At 39.4% G+C, this 24,466-nt stretch overlaps 1 protein-coding gene and 1 long non-coding RNA gene across 6 annotated transcripts in view; both read right to left on the bottom strand.

The window, feature by feature from the left end:
* cblb (Cbl proto-oncogene B, E3 ubiquitin protein ligase) overlaps positions 1-24,466 on the bottom strand; it is a 128,871-nt gene that overhangs the window by 68,917 nt on the left and 35,488 nt on the right. For all 5 annotated transcript variants that reach the window (XM_037120431.1, XM_037120432.1, XM_037120434.1 and 2 more), the window contains 3 exons: positions 12,776-12,922; positions 9,281-9,437; positions 2,563-2,684 (listed from right to left, as the gene is read on the bottom strand). In XM_037120431.1, the coding sequence (XP_036976326.1) occupies positions 2,563-2,684; positions 9,281-9,437; positions 12,776-12,922 (426 nt within the window). The remainder of the gene's footprint in view (positions 1-2,562; positions 2,685-9,280; positions 9,438-12,775; positions 12,923-24,466) is intronic.
* On the bottom strand, positions 19,525-23,219 carry LOC119031756. Its single transcript, XR_005078694.1, has 2 exons — positions 20,562-23,219; positions 19,525-20,263 (listed from the first exon to the last, which is right to left on the bottom strand). It is a non-coding gene; the product is annotated as an uncharacterized LOC119031756 (long non-coding RNA).

The following is a 24,466-nucleotide window of genomic DNA, read 5'->3' as shown; positions in this document are numbered from 1 at the left end:
CAAATGTTTAAAGCAGAAGAAATCAAGTATTAGTCATTACCAAGTTTATACATTTTTCGTTTACTTTGTAGGTTAGCCTGTTTGTGGCTAATGCAGAAGGCTTGTTTGCATGATGGATGTTCGGAGTAATGTTGTATTAAGTATGAACAACAAGTCTCATTTGAAGGTTATATGTGGATTACTGTTATTTCACGTAGTGACGTGACGTCACTGACCTAATGTCACTGACCTAATGTCACTGACTAAAGTTACATCATTCACATAACCTAACTTTAGTTACATACATTACAAGCAAATCGCTGTTTACTCTTGGTCACAAGCAAGACATAAACCCCAGTCTCTAAGCCCTGAAAAGGACACACCCCAACCACTCCCTGACTCAGACGTTTCTCGCTCTTTATACTACTTATACTAGAGCGCTTCAAGAAATGACACTACAGGAGTACTGACAGAGTTTGGGAGTGTAGAGCCACTGACCAGGCTGCTGTACTTGAAGCACTTGGATTGAGAACAGGCTGTAAGACTGCAATTCAAGCTCAGCTGGCTCTGTTGTTAATGGTATATGAAATATACAGTACTTCTTCTCTGTGAGAAAGTTTTTTTTTTTTTTTTAATTTCTGTAGCTATGTTTTCTTACATTGCCAATAGAGAGAAACAAGGTAAAACAAAATGCTGTGGTCCCTTGACAAAAATGTTGTCATGACCCGGCTCTTAGGCCATGACAAATACGGGATGAATTTAAAGTATTTTTTATGATAAAGCAAATAACAGGACAAATGATGACAAATGTGAAGTGTGTATGTCAGTATTATCAATAGTGTAAATGTGAATGTATGAGCATTATGAGGTGTGTGGACTGTTCTCGCTTTGAAAGCAGATATGATTTTTATTTATTTATTTTCATGTAAATACATGCTGCGGTTTTTTATCATGTACTATGCTGAGCCATCTACAACAACATCTCATTTTGGTCTGCACAATAAGGTGTAATTTGAATGACAAATACAGAAATTCTGCATCAGTGGGGATTTAGCTTCAGGTATTGGTTAGTAGGGGTGGCCAACATTACCTCAACATAATCTCACATCGAAGACAGAATTTTTCATCCTAGATCGTTCAAGTCAGACCTTGATGGCCCCCATGACCATGACATTTGTATACCACTACTCCTGCTCCTACTGGTGAGACATGAAATACAATAGGGATTATCCCATTATCCACCTGTATGGGTCTTGGCTTTGATATTCAGAACTGTGCTGAATATATGTATAGCTTGTTATATTTTTTCTGATTGCTGATATAATGATTTAATTTAAAGTGTGTTATTTTGGCTATGCTGCAGCTGCCTCTCTATATGTTGTCTCACTCAATGTCGTGCTCAAAACACGTTCTTATTGGTAAGTTATCACACATATAATAGCGAATCACTGGTAAGTTTTCACCCAATAAATAGTGAATCAACACTGACGGACATGTTTATTTTTAAGTGATGAAAATCACAATCCTCAAAACTGGAGTTTCAGAAATGGGTTGGTGGTAAACATGTTAAAAGTCATGTTAGTCAATAACAATATAAGCATACATTAGGTCTCTTAGGGCTAATTAATGTGTTAGTGAACTTCAACAAGTTAATTTGTTGGTCCAATACTGAGCTGGCTGACTAGCAAAAGAAATTGGAGGCTATAACGTTATAACTCAATATCAGGATCAACAGGTTACTGTAGCACCATTACTGAAGCTGTCTCTGACTATTTATTGTAATGACAGAGCAATGTAGACTGTTGTCAGATACTTTAGACATAATGGAACAGCACCTAAGGCCTGTGTTTTTCACGGTAGTGGAATAACAGAGTACATTTACCCTACGACTATGACTGTACAAGTGCAATTTTGAGTTCCTGGACTAGCACTTTGAGTCCTTCAAATTTCTAATACTTTATATACACATCAAATTTTGAAAGCCAATATTGTAGTTTTTACTTTATATGATATATTTATGGGGTACTAGGGGTAAAGTTACTTACTAGTTACACTGTCAGTTTATATTATTAATATAAAATAACAATCAACTAATGTACTTTTACAGATTTAGCTATTCAAAGCCATTAAAATGAGGCCCACCTTTATCAGGTGCAACATTAAAGTGATGAACGCAATGCATCAGTGTTTTAAAAAATTGTTTATTATACTGAAATGCACTTACTCTTTACCTACTTTTGTACATTAATTCGATTTAGATGCTCTTGTCAGCTACACAGTGTTCTTGATATAATTTGCATCTAAATATAACATCCATACCGTCTTTGCATATAGACTTCTGTGAGAAATGCCAGACTAAACTATTGTTAGATTTTTAGTATATATTGTATAGATATGGAGAAAATGCCATTTTAATCAAATTTCCTTTTTTTTTTTTTTTTTAATCAAAATAAGAACTAAGAATGTGTCTTGTGACTTCTCAAACCAAGTTTTTAGGTATTAAATACACACACAGCACCATACCTTCAAAACTTATTGATGTACTTGTTCAGTTGGGTAGTAGATACACACACAGCACCATACCTGCCAGGTTTATTGATGTACTTGTTAAGTCGGGCCTTGACTTCATCATAGGTAAGGAAGGCCATATAGCCAGGGTGTGTCACTGCCAGGAAATTCCAGTTCCTCAGGATTGATCCCCATGGCTGAAAAAGACCATCTTGTTTTACCTAAACACATTATTATGAATTGTACATTCATATTTATATTTCAGCATAAAATCAGTAAACAGTATTTTGACTTGACTGTCAAATAAACAAATGAAAATGAATGAGAGTGAAGGCAGAGGCCAAGTTTCAGATATCTGTTCAGTTCAACAAACTAGGAATTGGGTACAAGCCAGTGGGCTGCAGCTAGTTGTGTTTGACTTTGTTTACAATTGGTTTGTGGTTTTCTACAGGACAGAGTTGCACAGAGTTTAACAGTCCCCAGCTGCTTTAGTTGTTTAGAAGAATGCTGCAACACATTTTTTGCTGTGAAGTTCCAGACATGTTTTGAGGATCATGAAACTTCACTTGATTTCCATCAGCAAGGGAGTGGGTGGATAATAGCTGGATTCTTATTTTCGTGTGAATTTGTGCTTTACATTAAATTGAATGACTAACCAGTTTAAAAAATGCTATTATTTTTTGCCTGTACCAACCACTGATAACACTGACATTGACAGATAAGCTTATCACATCAGATCCCTGAAGTAACAGCATAAAGCTGTGGGAGATAGTGGAGCGAATGGTGGTTCTGCCAGTTATATTGACATGGTGGAGCATCAAACACTCATCTAAACCGTGCCAGTTAGCGGAGATTACTGGGGAAAATGGTCTGCTGCCTTCACTGTGTAGCTGGTTGGCATGAGACAAAAACTCATCCATACTGGATTTATTGGCCTAAGGCGTGAATGGAAATGAAGCAAGCCCTAACCACTCTGCAAGTTTGTTGATTAGAGCAGCAAACTGGATTGTGGCCCGGCCAAAGGAGGCAGGATGGAAAAGAAATACTACTAGTATTCACAAAACTACTGAGTGAGACACTGAGAACAAGTGAAATACCATCCTAACAAAAATGTGTAACAGGGCTTAAATCATTTATAAAACACAAACAGCAGGCCAATTACATATCATTAGTTTGAATATGCACTCAGGAGAGTTAGATCCATACATATATGCACTATGTTTTAGAGATCAGAATGCAGAATAAGGTACTTGAGGCATTTATTACACATTTATACAACTGTATCTGGAGTATTGCACAAGACCTGGTCTACCCTACTTGATCTGTCACCAGTCAGGCACATTTTCCTGATTTGTTCAGCCAGTTATTCTCACCTTCATGGGGGTATTCTGATCCATGCCATCCCGTCCAACAGGATTCCAACCACTGAATTGTTTTTTAGTTAACCTTTTTTTGAACCACTGAGTCCATTATGGCAGCAGAAGTTTCCTATGAGAATTTATTTTGCTTTATGACATGTTTAAAAAAAACAACAACACAGCTATTGTGACACCGATTCTGTAAAATATAAGTTTTCACAACATGCAATGTACAAAGGTTCTGCCAAAGTAAAAGACTGCTTTTAGGCTTCACCGCTAGCACACCATCTTGAAGCAACGTGGCAAGTAATATGTCAACAGGAGGGAGATAAAGCCACACACATGCAAAAACCTCTAGAACACGAACATAAATGGAACAAAAACACCAAACAGTGCAAATACTTTCTTATCTTGATCATGGATGCAAGCCAGCTTCCTGCAGCCGAACTGTGATATATCTGACGTGATAATCTCTGGCACAATATCTTTTACCAAAGCCACTCACAACTTCTGCTTCACCATCGATATCTACACTCTGTCTCCATCTCGACACATCCCAAACCAGGGAGTAATTTTCGACAGCAACCTGCCCTGGTCAACTCTTCTCTGTGGAGAACATCCAACTGCCGAAACTGCTTCTACCATCCTCCTGCACTACTAGTAAAAACTACAAGCGAACACAAAAATGGCAATTGCCAACATAAACAACTATGTCCTTACCAGACACATTAAATTACATTCTGGAACATAAACAGCAGATTTACAAGCTACAGGTTCTCAGTCCAGCACTAGGAATGATGGGTAATATGAGGATCGCTAAAGTATGTAGATGAGAAGGTGTTAAAACAAATAAGGAAAGCATGTCAAAGACCAGTGATTCCCAATGCATTATTCAGGTCCCTTATCACACCCCACTGAATAAAATGTAGGCTAATTGTCAGAGGTGGGTAGTAACCCGCTACATGTACTCTGTTACATTTACTTAAGTAACTTTTTGGATAAACTGTACTTGTAAGAGTAGTTTTATTGCAATTTATGTTTTGTGTGAGTATATTTGTGAAGATGAAACACTGCTTTTACTCCATTACAGTGAGATATATTCCACTTGCTACTTCATCTGTTATTCAGTACACAGTGTTTACACAGTTTGTTTTGTTTTGTCAAAGGCCTCCACCACAGGCTCTGTCACATGACTCTTCTTCGCCAATCAAACGATCTTCGCCACTAACAAGGTTTGACACCATTTCACAAATCAAACGGAGCCAGGCAGTCACATGACCGCACACAAAATCTCCGTGGTCCCACACAAGTAACTGAAAGCAGAAAACACTGGCGGAAGCAACAGCGTGCATTTCAGAATCCAACGAGGCAGAACACCCCTGGCCTCACATTCAGTCTATGTTTACCTTACAGACTATGAAAAAGAACAGCTATGTCATGCTTTGACATGTTAATATTTCAGCCTACGAGAAAGAGGTCAGCCAGAGGTGTCTTTATTAACACTAGTTGAAATGGGTACAGTGCCTTCTAGTGTAATGGGGTCTGACATGCTTCGGCCAGTAATTCGATTTTCTCACCAGCATGTATACTCGGACAATTGCAGTTGTCTGATTGAGTAGCATTGTCGAACTATGGCTGTAATCCGACTAAGCTGTGCATGTAAACGCACTGAGTGAGTGTATATGAATCTATGTAATGTTATTATCATTTAGGTTTATATTGTGTCAGTGACAAACTATAGCCTTTTAATACCAAAGACAGCAGCTTGGCAGGCAATATAGTAGAAGGGTGTGCACCTAATTCTTTTGAAAACTATTTATCTTGCTGCAGGCTTGGACTATTTCAAAAATCACCTGGACACTGACTTGAATTTGGATGATGATGTCCGCACAAACAGCAGCTGGTCTGATGAAGATGACTTCTTAGCATCCAATCAGGGCAGGAAACTCAGAAACAGCTGGAGCGGTACCTTTCATGTTCGTCCAACAGAGGTATGGATGTCTTACATACCTTTCCTCAAATCAAGAAACTGTCACTCAAAGTCAACACAAGTCTTCCAGCATCTGCAGCCTGTGAGAGACTCTTCAGTCATGCAGGACTCCTGTTCACTGCTAAAAGATCACATCTTCACTGCAAGAACCTTGATAGCCAACTACTGTTGAAGCTTAACAGTCACTTCACTGCGTGATTCTTTGGGACTAGACACAAATTTTCAGCAAAACACACACACACATGCAAGTTATGGACACAGAGACCTCTGTATGCACAGGCTGCCTTGTTTGTGTTCCTCTATTCACTAAATAATTTCTTACTCTTACTCAAGCATTTATTTGGATGACTACTTTTTTACTTTTACTTGAGTCATATCATTCTAAAGCAACAACTCTCTTCCTTGAGTACAGTTTTTGGCTACTCTACCCACCTCTGCTGATTGTCTTACTTAAATGTTGATGTTTAATCTGTTGATACCCCTGCTACTATTTATTGTGTTTTTTAGTATTATATTTTATTCATTTACATTCTTTATATTTTATTAATCTGTTTATATCATTAGGGAGCATTAAAAAGCATGTCACTGAATGCAAAATAACAGATGTGATTTAACTGGGCAGGTAATAGTTTCTCAGGAGGCAAAATGGCCACGTGAGCCCAAATTATGTGTGTTAACCAAATACTACCTAAAGGTAACATAAAAGCCTCAAAGCTGCAGTCTGGAGTTATGAGAAAAAAGTGGACTTAGTCAGAAAATTTGAATGAGCCCAGGTCCCTCCTTCTTCCTCTCTGCTGCGCTGCAGCCCTGCCCTCAAAACCCCTCTCCACAGAGGAGCTTGCCATACACGAGCAGGCCTGTAGCCACAGTAACAGAGGATGCCAGATAACCAAGACAGTGCATTCAAAATAACAACATAAGCCCTGATTGTTCTATTTCTGATCAATAAAACTAAATTACAATGATGAGTGCCTCATGCTGATCACTGTATATATCCCCAGTAAAAAACAATATTCCTTGTGCCGCGGTAGACAGAGTTCCCACGTAATCATTACCCGGTGCTGCCATGCTGCCTTTCTGAAGCACCTGAAAGACACTTTTGCAAACCAGTAGCCATAAAGACAAAGATATGCACAACCATATGCGCTATTGTGAGTATTACTGTAACCACTGCCACTATAGCCTTGTGGTTAAAACACAGAATGAAACATATATCAAGCAGGGGTCCTTACTCGTCCAGCAGAAAAGCAGCAAACTCTGCGTCCCTCTTGAGTCTGTCATGCCCCCGCCTAGGACCGGCCCTCCTTAGTCAGTGACCTGGCTGACCTGTGTGATCCACCCTCTGCCCTGCCCCCTGGTTGAGTGATAAGTAAGAATTCCAATTCTGAGTTGCCTGTTGCTCTACACCTGATCCTACTCTCCTCTTCACCCTTGGCTTTAAAGACACACCAGGACTGACAGGCTTCACCAGATTATTGCATCTGTTTCCAGGAGTTTCCTGCCCAAGTGTTGCCTTTTGTGGATTTTTTCAACTTGCTGACCTAAGCCTGTTTGTTTAACTAAGACTTTGCCTGAAGTTCTTGGATGCCTTTGCTCTGTCTGCCTATCCATTGCCAACCTGTTTCTGTTCAGCCACATTTGTCTTGCCAAGCCCTTTGTACTGCTGACTGTGTTCTCCCTCCCTGCCCAAGCACTGACTTCTGCCTGTTTTTGACTCCTGGATTTTGCCTCAACCCTGACTGTACCTCTGCTATGCCTAACATTGCCTGTCAGTTTATTGACCACTTTTGCTTGTCTGACCCTGGATTTTTAGCTGAGCCCTACCTGTACTTGTGCCAGGATTTTTGATTTTTTTTTCCCCCTGCAGCCTGTGCCTGGCCTGTACTACCTGTGTTTTTTGAACTGTTAATAAATATCTTAACTATCGTTCTGCTCCCAAGTCTGCTTCTGGGTCCACAATCCCTCCCAGCCTCACCGGCCCTGACAGAGTCCTTACACATCCCGCAGCTCCCTCTACGTCTGAAATGCTGCTCCGATATTTATCCTTGTTTTCTCTCTGGCTCGGTCCAATTCTTTGTTTTTACATTGCTCTACAGTCAAAAGAGTTGCCAGGTAAAAGCCATAATATCTTATAGATAATACTATACATGTAGCTGTTATGGCAGCATGAAAGCTGACAGAAACACTGAAGAGTCATTTTGCGTTGAAATCCCATCTCATCTCGTCAAACTGATGATAACGGTGTGTTTTATAAATGTTGCGGATCACATGCTTGCAAGTTGGCTGGAGTATATGGATCTCAACTTTTCTGACAAAGTAGAGGCAAGTTTCAACTCATCCTGTCATGAATGCTGGTGTAAACTTACAAATCTTCTACAAGAACACTTCAACATCTGCCTTTCAAAAGTGTTGCTTCTAGTGCCCCTCGATGTTCTCCCTACGCCTGCAGTTCAGAAACTGTCTGATCAGGTGGCCCCTTGAAACCCTCACAACATTTCATTGTTTGTTTTTTTCATTTTAGATGTTTCTTCAGTGCTTATTTAGATTGAAAAATCTATTTGAATATAATGCATAAATGCAACTACAATTTATCTATATTGAAGCAAAACTATTGCCAAAATGCAACCTAGGCTTTTTTGTGAATTTACCCGAGTCAAACCTTCATGTAAAAGCATAATTACAATGAAAGAGGCACTTTTAAGATTTACCGTATTTACGATGGCTAGCAGAACAAGCAACTGCTAATGTGAGTTGTTCAAAAAGCTCGAGTTCATGTTTAGAAACCCTGGTGATACTATGAGCAAAGTTTCATGTTGTGTTGAGCCCTCTTGGTGCTTTAAAAATAGCGATTTTGATGCTATTGTAGAAGTGCCCGTAGCACTCCCATTAAAAATGAGTTTGACCCAAAAAGGAGGCGTAATTGTGCTTTTACACGAAGGTTTGTCTCGGGTACATTCACAAAAAAAAGCATAGGTTGCATTTTGGCGAGAGTTTTGCTTTAAATCTGCAGGTGCATTGCTTGTTAACACATTTAATGACATCACCACACATTGCAAGAATCCTTCTGTTTATGTTTTCTGTTCTCAGTTTGTCCTATGCGCTAAGAAAAGTTTGCAGTGGTATGAAATACCTTTCCCCCATTTTCATGCCACATCATAAATGAAAAGCCATGCCTATCATTATTTTGAAGGTTGTCATTTTTAGCATTTGATGATAGCATGTATCTGGGTTGTTATGAAGAAAGGAAAGACTGTAAACATTCCTCATCATTTTTTTTTTAAATTAAGAACTTCAGTCATAGTACATATGTGCAAAAACAACACATCAAATTATAGGCAATGCATACAAATGCCAAAACCTGTTGTGCAAAATACCATATAATAGTAGTACTCTGTGTTATCTGTTTGAAAATCAATAGATTTGAGGTTGGAAAGGTTTGACAAACCTGAAAAAGGCGTGTGAAAATGTCGTACTCAAACACAGAAATATAGTCATTGCAGGTGAGGTCGATTGTGGATTTGAGGGCCATGGCCTCCAGGCCTGAGCTGATGGGATGCACTTCGTGAAGGCACTGTCGGAAGACTTTCCATGGTACTATTGTCCTACAAGAAAGCAAAAAGTCCAATCATAAAAGAGCAGTTACAAAAATGTGCGAGACAAAGAGTGTTTTATCTAACAATGCATCTGTTTTGATATAACTGTGACAAATGCAGTTGAAGAGTTTCTGTACAACTAAATAAAATGTGCAAATTCACAGTTAAAGGGATAGTTAGTGTTTCTTTAAGTGGGGTCATAGTACAACAGTCGGTCTGTTCCCTACCGTAATCACCAATCAGCACAGCCTCAGTTTGGAGAAGTAGAGAGCCGCTCCAGCCCAGACGCTCAGCTTTGTACTGCAGTGAATGGGGTCCAGAGAAAAAGCAAAATAAACCACCTAAAACAAGACTCACCTTAAAAAATCTGTAACAGTTCAAGTGTACGTTGTATAGGGAAAATTCACACCGCTTTACATCGCTGTCAGAACTGCCTTTCTTTTGGCACTACATTTTTGTCAACCGTAGAACCTCCATATCCCTAAGCAGTTGTGCTAATGTGTAGGGATATGGAGGTTTGACGGTCTGTTAAGTTTTGTTTTTATCGAAAGTAAATCTCTCGTCCAGCAGCTGGGCCTCGCGCTGTATTTCGCCGCTTGCAGATCGCCTGTTGCCCAGTTGCGCTAATGCGTAGGGATACAGAGGTTCTACGGTTGAGAAAATGTAGTGCCAAAAGAAAGGGCGGTCTGACAGCAATGTAAAGCAGTGTGAACTATCCCTGTACAATGAACACTTGAACTGTTACAGATTTTTTTAAGGTGAGCCTTGTTTTAGGTGGTTTATTTAGCTTTTTCTCTGGACCCCATTAACTGCAGTACAAAGCTGAGCGTCTGGGCTGGAGAGGCTCTCTGCTTCTCCAAACTGAGGCGGTGCTGATCAGTGATTACGGTAGGGAACAAATCAGATATAGATATGTACTATATATGAGCCTACTTCCAAAAACACGAACTATCCCTTTAATGTATGACAATTCATAGATAAGCTTAAACTTTTGTTCTGCTCATACTGATGTTATTTCTTTAGACCAGATAAAACAATAAAAAGAAACAAAAAACATTTTAGATTACATAGGGTCATAATGATGTCTGGCCCTATAAACTGAGCAGACAAGTAGAGTTCTCAACGGGCCTGAAAATTATAACCTGACCCGACTGGATTGATAGTCGCATTACTCCTGTATGTACACATTCCATCAGATCGGATCAGATTTTGCGTTCTGTGCAGGCTCTGGACTGGCCAGGAGCCGGAAGTAGAAGGGCAGTGGTGGTGGCGGCGGCGGCGGCAGCTGTCCTCCGAAATCACCACAAGCAAGAGCGCCATTGTGCATCAAGTTTGTGTAATGATCATGTACCCCATACACAAAATGTACTAAGGTGTAGCTTTTCCTCGCTCTTCGTACGGCATCTTTTTCAAATACCAAGGCCGCTGGTGACGCAAAGAGGTCAGCCGGAGGTATCTCTGTTACCACTAGTTGAGATGGGTACAGCACCGCCTATCGTACCAGGGTATGACATGCTTCGGCCAGTAATTTGATTTTTCTCACCTGCATGGATACTCAGACAATTGTAGTTGTCTGTAGTCTGATTGAGCAGCATAGTTGAACTATGGCTATAATCCACATGAAAATACTGACACACACACACAGTGACAGATGGTGGGTCTGTTTGTCACTCTGAAGCTGCCATGAATTAGTTACAAAATGACAAAAATGTCATCTATGAATGACTGTACGATGAGTTGAACAGTATCAGAAACATCAAGTTTGCTCACAAAAAAATTCGATTTCATGTAAAACTGTTGGCATAAATAAATCCAGTGTTAGAGAAAGGAAATATTTTACCATCGTCTTTCACCACAGACCTTGACATTAACTAGCATGTTGGATGTTTAGCTTGATAATTAGAATGGTCACTTAGATCAGAGTCCTGAACGCGTCTTATTTTGCAAACCCGCGGCCGCCCGAACCTGCCATGCTTAAGACCACAACCAACCCGTTTTCCGACAGTAGCACAAATAACATTCTGTACTCGAGCCGACCCACTATAAATTCATACTGATGCCCGAAGGAAAATTGGACGGACGCAATTTTTAAAAATGAAAGTAAGCCAGCGTGGGCAATGGGAATTCTGGGAGGGCACAAGCACGCATGAATGAGCTCATATGAAATATAAATGCTTATCATTTGTGTCGCAAATAATGACTGATGATAAGTGATGCCTTGAAAATGGCAATTATAAAACACGACAGGACAGCTGAAGAGTGTGACAGGAAACAGGGTAAGAGAGGGGGAGTGACGAGCAGCAAAGGGACCCAGCCTGCAGTCAGAGCAGAGAGGAGACACACACCACTCTGTGTCCAGGCTGCAAATGAATCGCGGATACACATGGTTGCCGCCGCTCCTGTCCAGGCTTACAGAGTGGGGTGTAAATGTACTGTATATTACCAAATAATAGCCGGGTCTCAATTAACTGCAGGGTCCCCTTTAAACGCCGGGTGCAGGTGTATATTTTTTATAAATAACCGCCAGTTCCAAATAAATGCTGAGTCTAATTTTTTTTTTTTTTGAGTCGAGGAAAAAGATGTGGCCACTGACACTGCACATTTTCCTTAGCCTTTTTCCCATATTATTCTTGTTTTCTGTCAGTTAGTATCACATTGATGATCGCCATGGCTCCGGTGCAGCAAAAAAATAAAAAGTACAACTTGAAATTCAAACTGTCTGTCGTAAGATAGTAAAACTTGGGAGAAGCAGCCGCTAGACGTTTCTCTGTCGACAAGAAAAGAGTGAGAGATTGATGAAAAATCAAACTGAGCTTCAGCATCTGTCCGAGGAGCGCCAGGCTGCCTGGTGGAGGGAGGAAGAAGGCTAGCGAGGAGCTTAAGATGAACATGCGGGGATGAGTTATCAGCAAATGGGCAAGCCACGAGAGAGTGTCCCGCAAAAAGGTTCAGGGTGATGGCCAAACAAATGTACGCCACCAGGAGTGACAGCAGAGATAAGGAGTTTGCTGCGAGTGCTGGTTGGATAAATCGTTTCCTCTGACACAACAACTTCACTTGCAGAAGACAAATATTGTACCAGCTATGAACCAGCTTTGGGGGGGCCCAGCTTGCAAAAGGTTGAGACCCCCTGCTCTAGATAGTATGGGCAAGGGGCTTAAACACAAAAGCTCCTCTGTGTGTGTGTGTGTGTGTGTGTGTGTGTGTGTGTGTGTGTGTGTGTGTGTGTTAGTATTGCAGGAATCATCCACAAAGAAATTATCTTTCTCACAGATTAAAATCATGACCAAGCAGAAAGGAGAGCATCATCTCAAAGTTACAATAGAAGAAGATGAGGTGAAGCTTACTTTTCATCAAAAAATTTTCTCCAGAAGTCAGCAGCATCAGCTTTTGTGATCCTGAAAGTGTCCCCCTGGAACTGTCCTCCGGGAAAGATGGCTTTGATTTCAGCCAACATGTGGCTGAAGATCAGAGACAGCTTGGTCAGGTTCCTCCTGCAGAGATGAGGCCAGAAAAGATGTACAAATAGAAATCATTCAATCCTCAGAATTCCAGACATATTCGCAAATGTTGTTGACATGACTTGATACTCTCTTAGCCTAATACACAGCACCTCAAAGAACAGAGATGATTAACAAAAGCAAATCTCAAGACGCTGTATTGTATACCAACAAAATGCCCACATTTCGCTCAAGATGTCCAATCGGCAAAGCAGCAAGTTGCAATGAGTGGGTTTTGGCATAATTTTCCTAAATTTGGTACTTTTGGTTGAGGCTCAAAATTGTTTGGTAGACCAGGTCCAAACCTCACTCGGAAGATATGTTCAAAAATGTATGATGATTTGTTCCAAATTTTGTGATGTTTTTCTTTTGTTTTTCATTTTTTTGTGATGGTGTTACCAATATATTGTTTATCAAGTGTTAGGATATGCCCCCTTGCACCAATCAATATGGTATTGCAGGTTTTGGTTAATAATCACAACCAGAGTAAGCAAACCAAAAAAATTATATTTCTATATTATATTTATATTCATTTCAAACAGTGGCATTGATTTTGAGTTATGCAATTTATGGTATCTGTGGTGGCCTTTATGAGTTATGCTAGAATTTCTTTAGTAAACGTATTGCCTGAATTTATGTACAAAGAATGATAATGATCCAAGCAATGGTTCATGAGTTATGGTCAATTTCTTCTAAGCGACGCCTTTTGCAAAGATAATTTGATTGATAGTGTCCATGTTTTTTGACTGATCAGGCTAATTTGAATATAATTTATGTGTCTCTGTCCCAAAATGCTGTATACAAAATTTGGTGTTGATAAGGTCAAATTTAAAAAAGGAGTTGTCACTTGCCAGTTTTCCACTTGCCTGAGTCCTATCACCTGGGTCAAATTGCAGGTCAATTAGAATTACTCTGTTCCCTTGGCAAATGTTTTTGTTGTCAAATTTAGTTTCTATAAGGCAATGCAGATTTGTGGTTAATCATCACTACCAGACTATGCAAACCAAAAACAGGGACAGTAAGTGTTAGGCTATTTTGGAATTTGTGGTGCCCCCTACAGGTTGTGCTACAAATGCTTTACTAAACATATTCCTAACCCCAGCCTGCACATTTGTACAAAGTTTTTTTACATTTTTTTTTAAAAATATTTCTAATTTCTAATAGAACTGTGTGTCTCTGTCCCACAATTTGGTGTTGATTGATTTGGGCAATTTCAAAAGGATTCTTGCACCCTAACAATATAAATATAATAATAATAATAATAATAATAATAATAATAATAATAATAATAATAATAATAATCACCATCATCATCATCATCATCATCATCTCTCTATAAATGCAAGGAATCTCTGTCTGCCTGTGTGTCTGTGTGTCTGTGTATGTGTGCCTCAAATAGCTCTGCGGATCAGGATCAGACTGACCTGAGATTTTCAGCATGGCTGCTGCGTAATTCAAGGGTGTTCAACATCACATTTGTTTGGACTACAATAATACCCTTAATAAATTATTTCCTAAATGCTTTACGAATTCTGCTAGCATTTTCAACCATAGCCACCATAGTCATGTGCGCACCAGAGCCGGTCCACACTCTTGAACCACCACCCTCGAGCGACATATTTAAAAAACACTGTTTCCTTGACTTCAATGACAGATTTCTCTAGGTTTGAACATTACATTACAACATTCACACATTTATTTTTTATTTTAGATTGTATGCTTATTTTATTATTCCATGTACATTGAGCGCAAATTCAACTATGGTCAGATTTCTTGTTTGCGTACACATTATGTGATGACTGTAATAACTAGACAAATTGCATTTCCTTCGAAAATACAGTGTGAATGCTGAAGGCCGAAGGGAAATCTGCTGAATGTACTGCTGAAAAGCTGAAAAAGCTGAAAAGCTAAAGGCAGAAAGAGCATAAAAAGCTGAACACGCTGATAGCTGAACAGTTTCTGTAGCTGAACATGAAGCTGAATGTATAAAGAAGCTCAAAAGGCAGAGAGATGAATATTTTCAAAAGATGGAAAGACAGAAAAGCTGAAGAGGGCTGAAAGAGTTTAAAAAGTTGAACATTTTCAAAGCTGAACATGAAGCGGAATGTTTAAAGGAGCTGAAAAGGCAAAAAGATGAACATCTGAAAAGGCTAAAAAGGTGTAGAGCAAGAGGGCCGAAAGAGCTTGAAAAGGAGAAAAAAGGCAGAAAAGGCTGAAAAGTTGTAGAATAAGAGGGCAGAAAGAGCTTAAAAAGGTGAAAAAAGACTGAAAAAGTGGAAAGTTAAAGGCAGAAAGAGCTTTAAAATTTGAACATATTGATAGTCGAACAGTTTCTGTAGCGGAACATGAAGCAGAATGTATAAAAAAGCGGCAAAGGTACAAAGATGAATATTTTTAAAAGATGAAAAGGCAGATAAGCTGAGAATTTTTTTTCTCACTTTTGGAGCTGCTCTACACTCTGGGGTGCAGCAGTTGATGATGTCACGCACTCTAGCTCATGCAATACACACCCATTTTAAAGTCAGAAGACGGGCTAAAAGTTCTTCAAACTAAAACTGTGATCAGTCCAAAATCGTACAATATCTTTAAAAACTGAATACAAGCCCAGTAGTTCAAGGTTTTGTGACTCTTTTAAAGTTGGAATGGTGTCTCTAGCTCAAAGCATGAGGGAGAAGAAGAGGCTGAAAGTCGAGGATTTTTGAAGAGGATTTGAAGCTTTTCCCATTTGCGGCAATGTTAATTTTTTCTTCAGAAGGCTGAAAGAGCTTAAAAAGCTGAACGTTTTAATAGCTGAATGGTTTCAATAGCTGAACGTATGCTGAAGTTATAGCTGAATGAAATTTGAAAAAATCCCCGTAAGGATGAATGGGCAAAATTTTGCATAAAAAGCTTAATATTTCAAAAAGTATAACAGACAGAAAAAAGAAAAATAGAAGCAGTAATGTCCTTAAAAAGCTGCACATTTTGATACTTGAATGGTTTCTGTAGCACAAAAACTGTAGGAGAAGAAGCGTGTCGAAAAACGTACGGAATCATGAAAAACTTTAATAAATTCCAGAAGAACAATAGAACAGTTATTCTTAACGCAAACCACATTGCATTACAACACATGAACCAATGATTAATCTAAACTTACATTTTGACTTTTGTAACCTCTGATGTAAGACATATGAAGTGTACAATGTGCTCCTTGCCTTCACACATTCAGGACCATTTCACATCCTATTCTTTACAGTGGATATTGCAGTTTAGCATGACTGTTAGGATGATGTGTTTTATGTAAGCATATAGGAAGCCTGACATAGCTCATAGTCATCTAGATCAGCTTTGACTCAAGAAGCATTAAAGCTAGTGATTAACATGGGATCATGTGTGAAGTAACAAGAGTTCTTTTAAAATATCACTTCAAATCTATCATGATCTTCCAGTCAGTGAGATAGGCACAAAATATGATATTTTAATTTGCAAAAGAAACAGATGATCTGCACTAAGTGGATTTAATCTGTTGACAAAATCAATGCTATACTCCTGTCAATGCTATCACAACATTGTAAAAATTTTGCACTGAATTTTAATGATCATCTGATTTTAAAAGCAAAGTAAACATGAACAATGCTGACAAACAGAAGCTAATCCACTAACATTTTTGCCTGAGCACGCTTATGGTAATGAGAAAGAAGCAACATTATTATTTTTATGATTATTATTTTTATTATTATTATCAAAAATGATACAGCATAAGTGTGAAATTTTCATTTAAGTTATTGAATATGCTGAAACTTTGTTAATGATGATCCAGTGGCAGCTGAACGCATTGCTTACAGCTAAAACAATACTATCTCTAGAGCAGCTGATCAGCTTGCCTTCTGCTTGGGGAACAACTGAGATTTCACCACATCACTCACAGTGACTCAAGCTGGAGGGGCAGGTGGTGGAACAGGATGATGTCTTTGCGTACCCGGGTACTGACATTGACCACAACCAGTAATGCACACAAAATATAGACAAGGTCTACAAAAAGGCCGAACAGTGCATGTTTCTCCTCAAGAGGCTGAACAGTATATCAGTCACTCATTGAATCAGACGTCACATCATACATTGCATCTCGGTACAACATTCTTACTGAAAAAAACAAGAAAATACTTACCAGAATCATCAAGCATGCAGCTAAGATCACCAGCACAACTAAAATCCAACTTTCAGAACTTTACAGTCGTGCAATCGAAAGAAAATCACTGAGGACAATTAACATCCACTTCACGACTCATTTCAGCCACTCCTTTCAGGCAGTAGTTTCAGAGTACCCCTGCAAATAGGAGAACTTACAAGAACTCTTTTATTCCTGCTGCAATATACATTTTACACAAGGCAAAGTAGACCCTTCTCTTTTAACATCATGCTGCACACATGCGTTTAACTCTTATGTGGTTTTATGTGAGTTTCAAGGGTCTCATTTCATCACTGAAAAAACGTTTATTCATGTTGTCCAAGCTCTAACAGAAAGAAATTGTCTAACACTATGTGACAGAGAAAAGGTATCTTGAATCTTAAATAAATATAATGCTATATAGACTGAATTTGAACAAAAACAAAAAACAAAAACAACCCAGCCTCTCTCTGAGACACATTCTCGATGCTTCCATTTCTCTGACTATACTCAATACTTTAAAGAGCGACAAGGTTGTACTATAGAATCTCGTCCACATATGAGAGCACCGAATACATGAATTTTTAGAGCCCCCAAGTGATTAGTTGACATCAACTTTTATAAAAAGCCTCAGGCCCTGAGTTTTTTGTTAAATCACAGTTACTATTACCGAAATGCAATGGATGTTTCCACTATTTCTGCAGTCTCTCTGACAGGAGAGTGTAAATTGATGTTGATGGCAACATCAATCAGCCCACTGTTATTCATGTAAAATGTGTCTTTGATGGATACATTTCATACATACATCTGTCCTTCTTTACTATCAAGCAGGGATACAGTACGAAAAGGAATGGCATAATTTCATTAGCTGCACCAGGAAAATGCTTCAAGTACTGGTCCTAGCGGTCACATTTTAGCCTACTGCTTGAGACTGTTGCATATGAATAAGTAATTTTTTAAAAGACAATACACTGTGCATTTCAATGCATGATTTGACGATAAGCTGACCACAGTAGAATGTGGGAAACAAGAATGCACCTGAGAATCCCTATAAATAATCGCTTGCCACCCATCACATAAGCTTCCTATCACCATTCTTTTTTTTTTTTTTTTTTTTTTTTGTTACATAGCAACAGTCCTGTGTTGTGTGAAATGACTGTAAATTCTGGTGTAACAGAGGCTATTTCTGGTTGTTTGGTTGGTTGCAACTCGGGTTGTGGTGTTACAATAAACTGAAAGTAAAGTCCTTGAAAAGCTGTATTTAGTGTCAGATAAGCTATTCTTTCTACAGGACAACCACTGCCAAAACAGTAGAGGATTGAGACAGCACCTTCATCAACAGCCTAACCTATTGGCCAACACTGACCAGTGTTTATAATCAGTCAAGAAACCGCTGGATCTCCTTCCTGTATGTAGTTGCTTATGCTAATTGTACTGTATAAAACGGGTGGGGAACCCCTGGCCTTCGGGCAAGACTGTTTGGTCCGGCCTGCGAGGCAATCCATAAATACACCCACACAATATTAATTCAGGAAAAATTATTGCAAATGTGCAATTAAATGCCCTTGGCCATGACCAAGGTCACTGAACACAATATCAGTGCAACTGTCATCGTGTCATGTTCTTCAGTGACTGGCACGTGACAACAATGAGAGGAGACTAGTGTTGCCTGAAACGGAGGATGGCGAGTAAGACAAGAAAAGTTGTGGAGTGTCACTTTTTAAAGAAAAATGGGCAAGTGAATTCTTCTTTGTGAATGTGAAAGGCAAGTCTGTGTGCCTGGTTTGTTGGGATGCTCTGGCTGTAATGAAAAAAGCAAACCTTGTGCATCATTACATTCACAAAACATGCAAAATTGGATGCGTTGAAAGGACAAGTGAGCATGGATAAAGTTGACGCTATTCGATGGAGATGATTGGCCAGCAAGCCATCGCATTAGGTCCCACTGATATGATAATGATTCAAAAGAGTATGTTTCTTTTTTTCCACCTCAGATTGAATGTAGAGAACCTTATAATGTACCTCTAATCATTTCAGAGCATTCTGAAGTGAAAATAAACAGATACCGCCCTCTGAAATCTCATAAATCAGCTTCAAATCACTCGAAAAATGACATCGGAGCTATATTCAGCCTGCTTTTAAAAGAAAACTCCCTGTTTCCACTCAACAATAACAATAACAATTATATTGTGAGCTGCTTACCTTTAAGAAAAAATTGTCATGGCCCCTGAGGGATGGTATGAAAATTGAAATGACCCTCGATAGGAACAAGGTTCCCCACCCCTGGTCTAAACAATAAAAAGATATACTATTTTTGTAGTGTTATTTTTTTACATGTGCTCCAAACAATGGAACAAAGAGTCTTACCCAATTGAGTTGTTAATATTAGTGTACCACATAAAGTGTAAGAATGGTTGTTTAAGCTGGAAGTATAAAGAAAAGGCATTTATCATTTTCAAGACTTTATTCAAACAATTTAGAGATAATGCAAAACAAGGAGTAAACACAGAACGACAAATCAATAGGTGTCAGGCAGAGTTCCAGCACTTAATGTGATTGCTCCAAACATAGTCCTTGAATTTTGGTCTGCAAAGAAATAAATGAGCAACATGATTAAATATCTTTATGGAACAGAGCTCAACTGTCCTCAGCATACAGTGAACATATACACTTTCAATGACTGATACTGTAGACATTCCTGGACAAAACTGCACAGATGACCAAGTTTATATCATTTTATAGTTTTCCCAAGTAGCAGTCCTCAATTTTTCTTACATGTTTCTACTTACTGTGTTTATTATCATGCACCAAAACACAAATTCAAGTGGTGAAAAACTACTTGGCAAAATAGGTGATTATGATAAGGGCGCTTGTGAGTCCAAATCACATGCCTGGTCAATATACTGTACAAACAACAATAGTTGTACGTGGTGTTTATCAGGACAAAAGCACCAGTAATGTTCTGTGCTGGATGCTGACCTGCTCATGAGCAATCTTTTGAGCCTGAAGATCCTCTACTCAGTGTATCAACATCTGCTCCTTGAACCGTCGCCCTCCCAAGTCCATCTACCTCCACTTTCTCAGACACAGCTGGTTGCCCTCCTGTCGTCCTCTCTGACAGGATGATCTGTTTTGCTCTGTGGCATGTCTTTGTCATCAGAGTTAGTGATGCTGTCATCGTGGAAGTTCTAACATACAAAACATATCATCATCATATCATCAGTCCAATACAATATTGACGTTCATCTGTGGGAAAAAAATAAATAGAAGATGTAGCAGGCCCACCACTAATCTGGATGTTTCAGCTTGCCATATCTATGTTACCATGGCCAGCTGCTGCTAGCTAACCAACAATAAGTTACGACATTAAAATACATGTTCAAAACAATATCTGAATGCTAACAAAACTAGCTTGACAGCCATCAGTGCTAGCATTGACTTTGTTGGTTGTTTACTTTTAATATTATAATATTAGGTTTTACTTACAGGTGAATGAGACATTAAGTTGCAACTTGTAGTTAGATGTTGTGATGAAAACAATGCACTAGTACTCCTCCTCCCACCATTCATGAAGACCCGGACTCTGACGGCAGTATTCGGTAGTGGTCGGACGATGCGCATTCATGGTTTTGGGGGAGCGGCTTGTATCTTAAAATGGTCCTGCTCTGCCATAATTACCTTTGACCCAGATTGGCTACTTCCTCCAGCATGTGGGCCGGAGAGCCCCCTCACCTCCTGACCTGGCAGATCTTCTTCTCTTCACAGAGTGAGAAGATGGTGTCTGTCTTGCTATAAACCGATCACCAGAGACCTTCTTTTTCTAATTTACAATGACTAAGCACATCTGGTCCCCCCCCCCCGATCTATGTGTTTTTCCACCACACATGTCGAACTTTTATTTACGACCGTGGTTGTTCCTGGGTCTGACATTCCAGTCCCACTGCAGTCTCTATCCTCATCCAAATTCCAATAAGTTCTGAATAACTAATAAACTACAATTTCATGTTCTTAATTTTAGCAGATTCACAAATGGCATAAGAAGGTCATATGTTGATGTTTCATGTTTCTCAATGTACTGTTAAACCAGAATGAAGTTATTGCTTACTGAGTTTGAAGTCGGGGAGAAGCCAGCCCCTCCCCTTGGTAATTTTCAGATCATTATCCTCTTTGTGTATAATACTTTGTTATTTACCAGTTAAATGTCTTATATGTTTTGTTTAGTTAGAACTACAAGGAATATGTACAAGTCCTGGTCCCACTGTGCATTGTATACTTTGTTTATGTTGTATACTTAATTGTTTTATGTCTTAATCATGTCTTAATCCTTTTGAATGATCATAAGCATGTCGCATCGTTTCACAAAGACAAAAATTCGACTTTTAAGATGGTGAAGTTTTGAGAAGGTTAAAACATGATTACAAAACATTAAATACAATAGTTTAGTTAGATTAAACTTCTGGGAGCCTAAACTCAGATCACAGGAGGAGGGACACTCAACCAGCCCCCACACCTTGTGGTCCATCTGCTGCAGGCCATAAAACAGAGACATGCTCTCTCTCTGTTCGACTCTTTTTCTTCTCTCTCTTCCTTCTTCTCTTCTCTGCACTCTTCTACTCTGCTAGTCTCTGCCCTTTCTCCTCTCTCTTTTCTTCCCTTTTTATTTTTAAAGTAATCTTTAATTCTATTTTTGCAAAAAGCTCTAAGAAAAGCGAACTGAACCACCACTTTAAGTGTTTTACTTCATCCAAGTTTTAACAGAACAAAATTCTTTTCTTTTTGATTTTTAAAGTATCACCGCCTGATCCAGAGGAGGTTGAATTAGTTAAGAATCAGAACTTATGAACCACCACCTGAAACAACGAACAAAAAGTCTTTTTCAAGACTATCTGATGAAGAACGTTGCAGTTATTGTCTGCTTCAGAAGCCTTGCAAGGTGTCTCCAACAAAAGAGACTTTGTGTGCTCCCAGCCAAGACTGACTCTGCCCCCAGCGCTCCAAAGGCAGAAACCCCGCTGGGCCTTCAGGACCGAGAGTCCCTCAACAGAGTACCGGCTTTCCCTCTGGCTACTGGACCAACACGCCGTTCTGTAGTCCAACCTAGAACTCTCAAGGAAACCAAGCTTCAGGATCTCCTGACTCCCAGACAAACAGCCTGAATGTCCTCATACAGCTGGATCCACACACGTGAGAATGAGTGGTGTCTAAAGTTCTGACTTCTGTCTAGGTTCTGACTTCTGTCTAAGTTCTGACTTCTATCTTATGAAATTAAGAGAATTGAGATTAGGGTCTTGTTAGTATTAAAAATTACTCCCGTAATATTTAATATATAAAAACCCGACCCTTTAACTCCACCATCTGCCTAACTCTAACTTCATTACTTTCCTAATTACAGTCTTTACGTTTTCTGTTGTTGTCCGTCTAAAATTGTCATTCCATTTATTTTACCCCAAATTATTTAGTCAATAAACATATAGAATCGTTTGTCTTTGTCTGGAACTTAATTCTAAGGTGGAGAACCGATAGATCAAACTTGTACAACTAGGTGCTTGGAATAAATTCCTCCGGATTATTCCAAGAACTAAACAATGGAGGTGGTGCCCCATTAATGAGTGTATAATTAATCGCCAGTGATTAATTACCCTTAATATCAAGCAGTAGTGTCTCTGACACTACTTTCAACTTAAAAGCCCTCCGCTAAGAACCCAGTTCTAAACTCCAATGGGGTACAATGTAAAGCTCTTATTTTGAAGACAAATTTGTTTTCTTTCTTACAGGGAATGCAAATTCTGACTGATCTTCCTGAACACATCTGCTAGATGGAAATTGAAAATGAGTTGTAGAGATTGTACAAAAGTTGTTTTTTATCGAATTCAAGGCTCCCCTCAGGTGCGCACATGTTCGCATTTCATTCTCTGGTATACCTCCATGTCCTGTCCATACACCCCCCCCCCAAAAAAAAAATATTTTCTCATCAGAGCTACACTATTCACGTAGGTCACCTATTTTGGTTTCAAAATGTCAAATTTCGCCGAAAGGTGAGTGATTTTCATGCCTGCATTCTGGGTATTTGTTGCTATCAATGAGCTGGTGGTGACATCTTACAAGTACCTGGGAGTTCACATGAACAATAACCTGGAATGGACTGATGAGACTGCAGCTACATACAAGAAAGGTGAGAGCAGACTCCATCTGCTGAGGAAGCTCAGGTCCTTTGGAGAGCAGAGGGTACTCCTTACTTCTTTCTATGACTCTATGGTGGCATCAGCCATTTTCTATGGCGTCATCTGCTGGAGCAGCAGCATCTAAGGAGCAGACAGGAGGAGACTTGAAAAACTTATCAAGGAGGCCAGCTCCATCCTGGGATGCCCTCTTGACCCAGTGCAGGTGGTGGGAGAGAGCAGGATGTTGGACAAGCTGTCATCTCTGCTGGTCCAGGAGTCCCACCCCCTGCAGGCCACTATCACAGCTCCTTCAGCAACAGACTAATATAACCCTAGTGTGTGAAGGAGAGGTATCGCAGGTCCTTCCTTCCTGCTGCTTTCAGGCTGTCCAACCAGCACTGCTCCCAATAGACCTCACTCTGCACTGTGCAATAAAACTATACAAAACTCATTCCTGGTTTTGCACCATCTGGTTAATTTTCTTAACAGCCATATTTAGGGCCCGAGCAGGGAACCTGCAAGGTCCCTATTGTTTTTCAAAAGTGCGTTTTGGCTCATAACTCCCATATACTTTGTCGCACATGCAAAAATCCATCCTACATACATACATCCACATGTTCAGTGCATTGTGCTGAATCTCCTGGTGTACGCCCATTTCCGCCTATTTTTTTTTTCTCGCAAATTCGCAAACCTACTTTTTCAAACTCCTCCCAGGCGATTTCACCAATTTGCACCCAACTTTGCGCACAGAATCTGTGGACTCTCCTGACAAAAAGTTATTAAAAGAATTTTCATATTCCACACAATACTCATGTAATTAAATAACAACTTCCTGTACATTTTGCTCAAAACACAAAGTGTTGCATATCTCCACATTGGTCTGTTCGAATGACATGAAACTCAGGCAACTTGTCATGATTCCTGTTTGTGTTTGTTCTTGTATCTGGTTTTTGTTTTTTTGTATTTGATTCATGTCTTTATATCGTGTCTTGCTGTGTCCTATGTTTTGTTTTTCCATGTCTTGTGTCTTATGTTTTGATTTTCCATGCCCTCATGTGTCCTTTAAGTTCCTCCTATGTTCTCCCCTCTGGCTCCCTCTGTCTGTTGTTTTGTTCCCTTCATGTTTTCTCATGTGCTCCTCCCCCTTGTTACCTCACCTGGCATCCTCCCTCCTCTCTCCTCACCTGTTCCTCGTCATGTCATTTGTGTCTGTGTATTTAGTCTCTGTGT

This window comes from Acanthopagrus latus, chromosome 13 (assembly GCF_904848185.1).
Source record: "Acanthopagrus latus isolate v.2019 chromosome 13, fAcaLat1.1, whole genome shotgun sequence".
In the NCBI taxonomy this organism is placed as follows: Eukaryota; Metazoa; Chordata; class Actinopteri; order Spariformes; family Sparidae; genus Acanthopagrus; species Acanthopagrus latus.
This window is presented reverse-complemented; position numbering and strand designations above follow the sequence as displayed.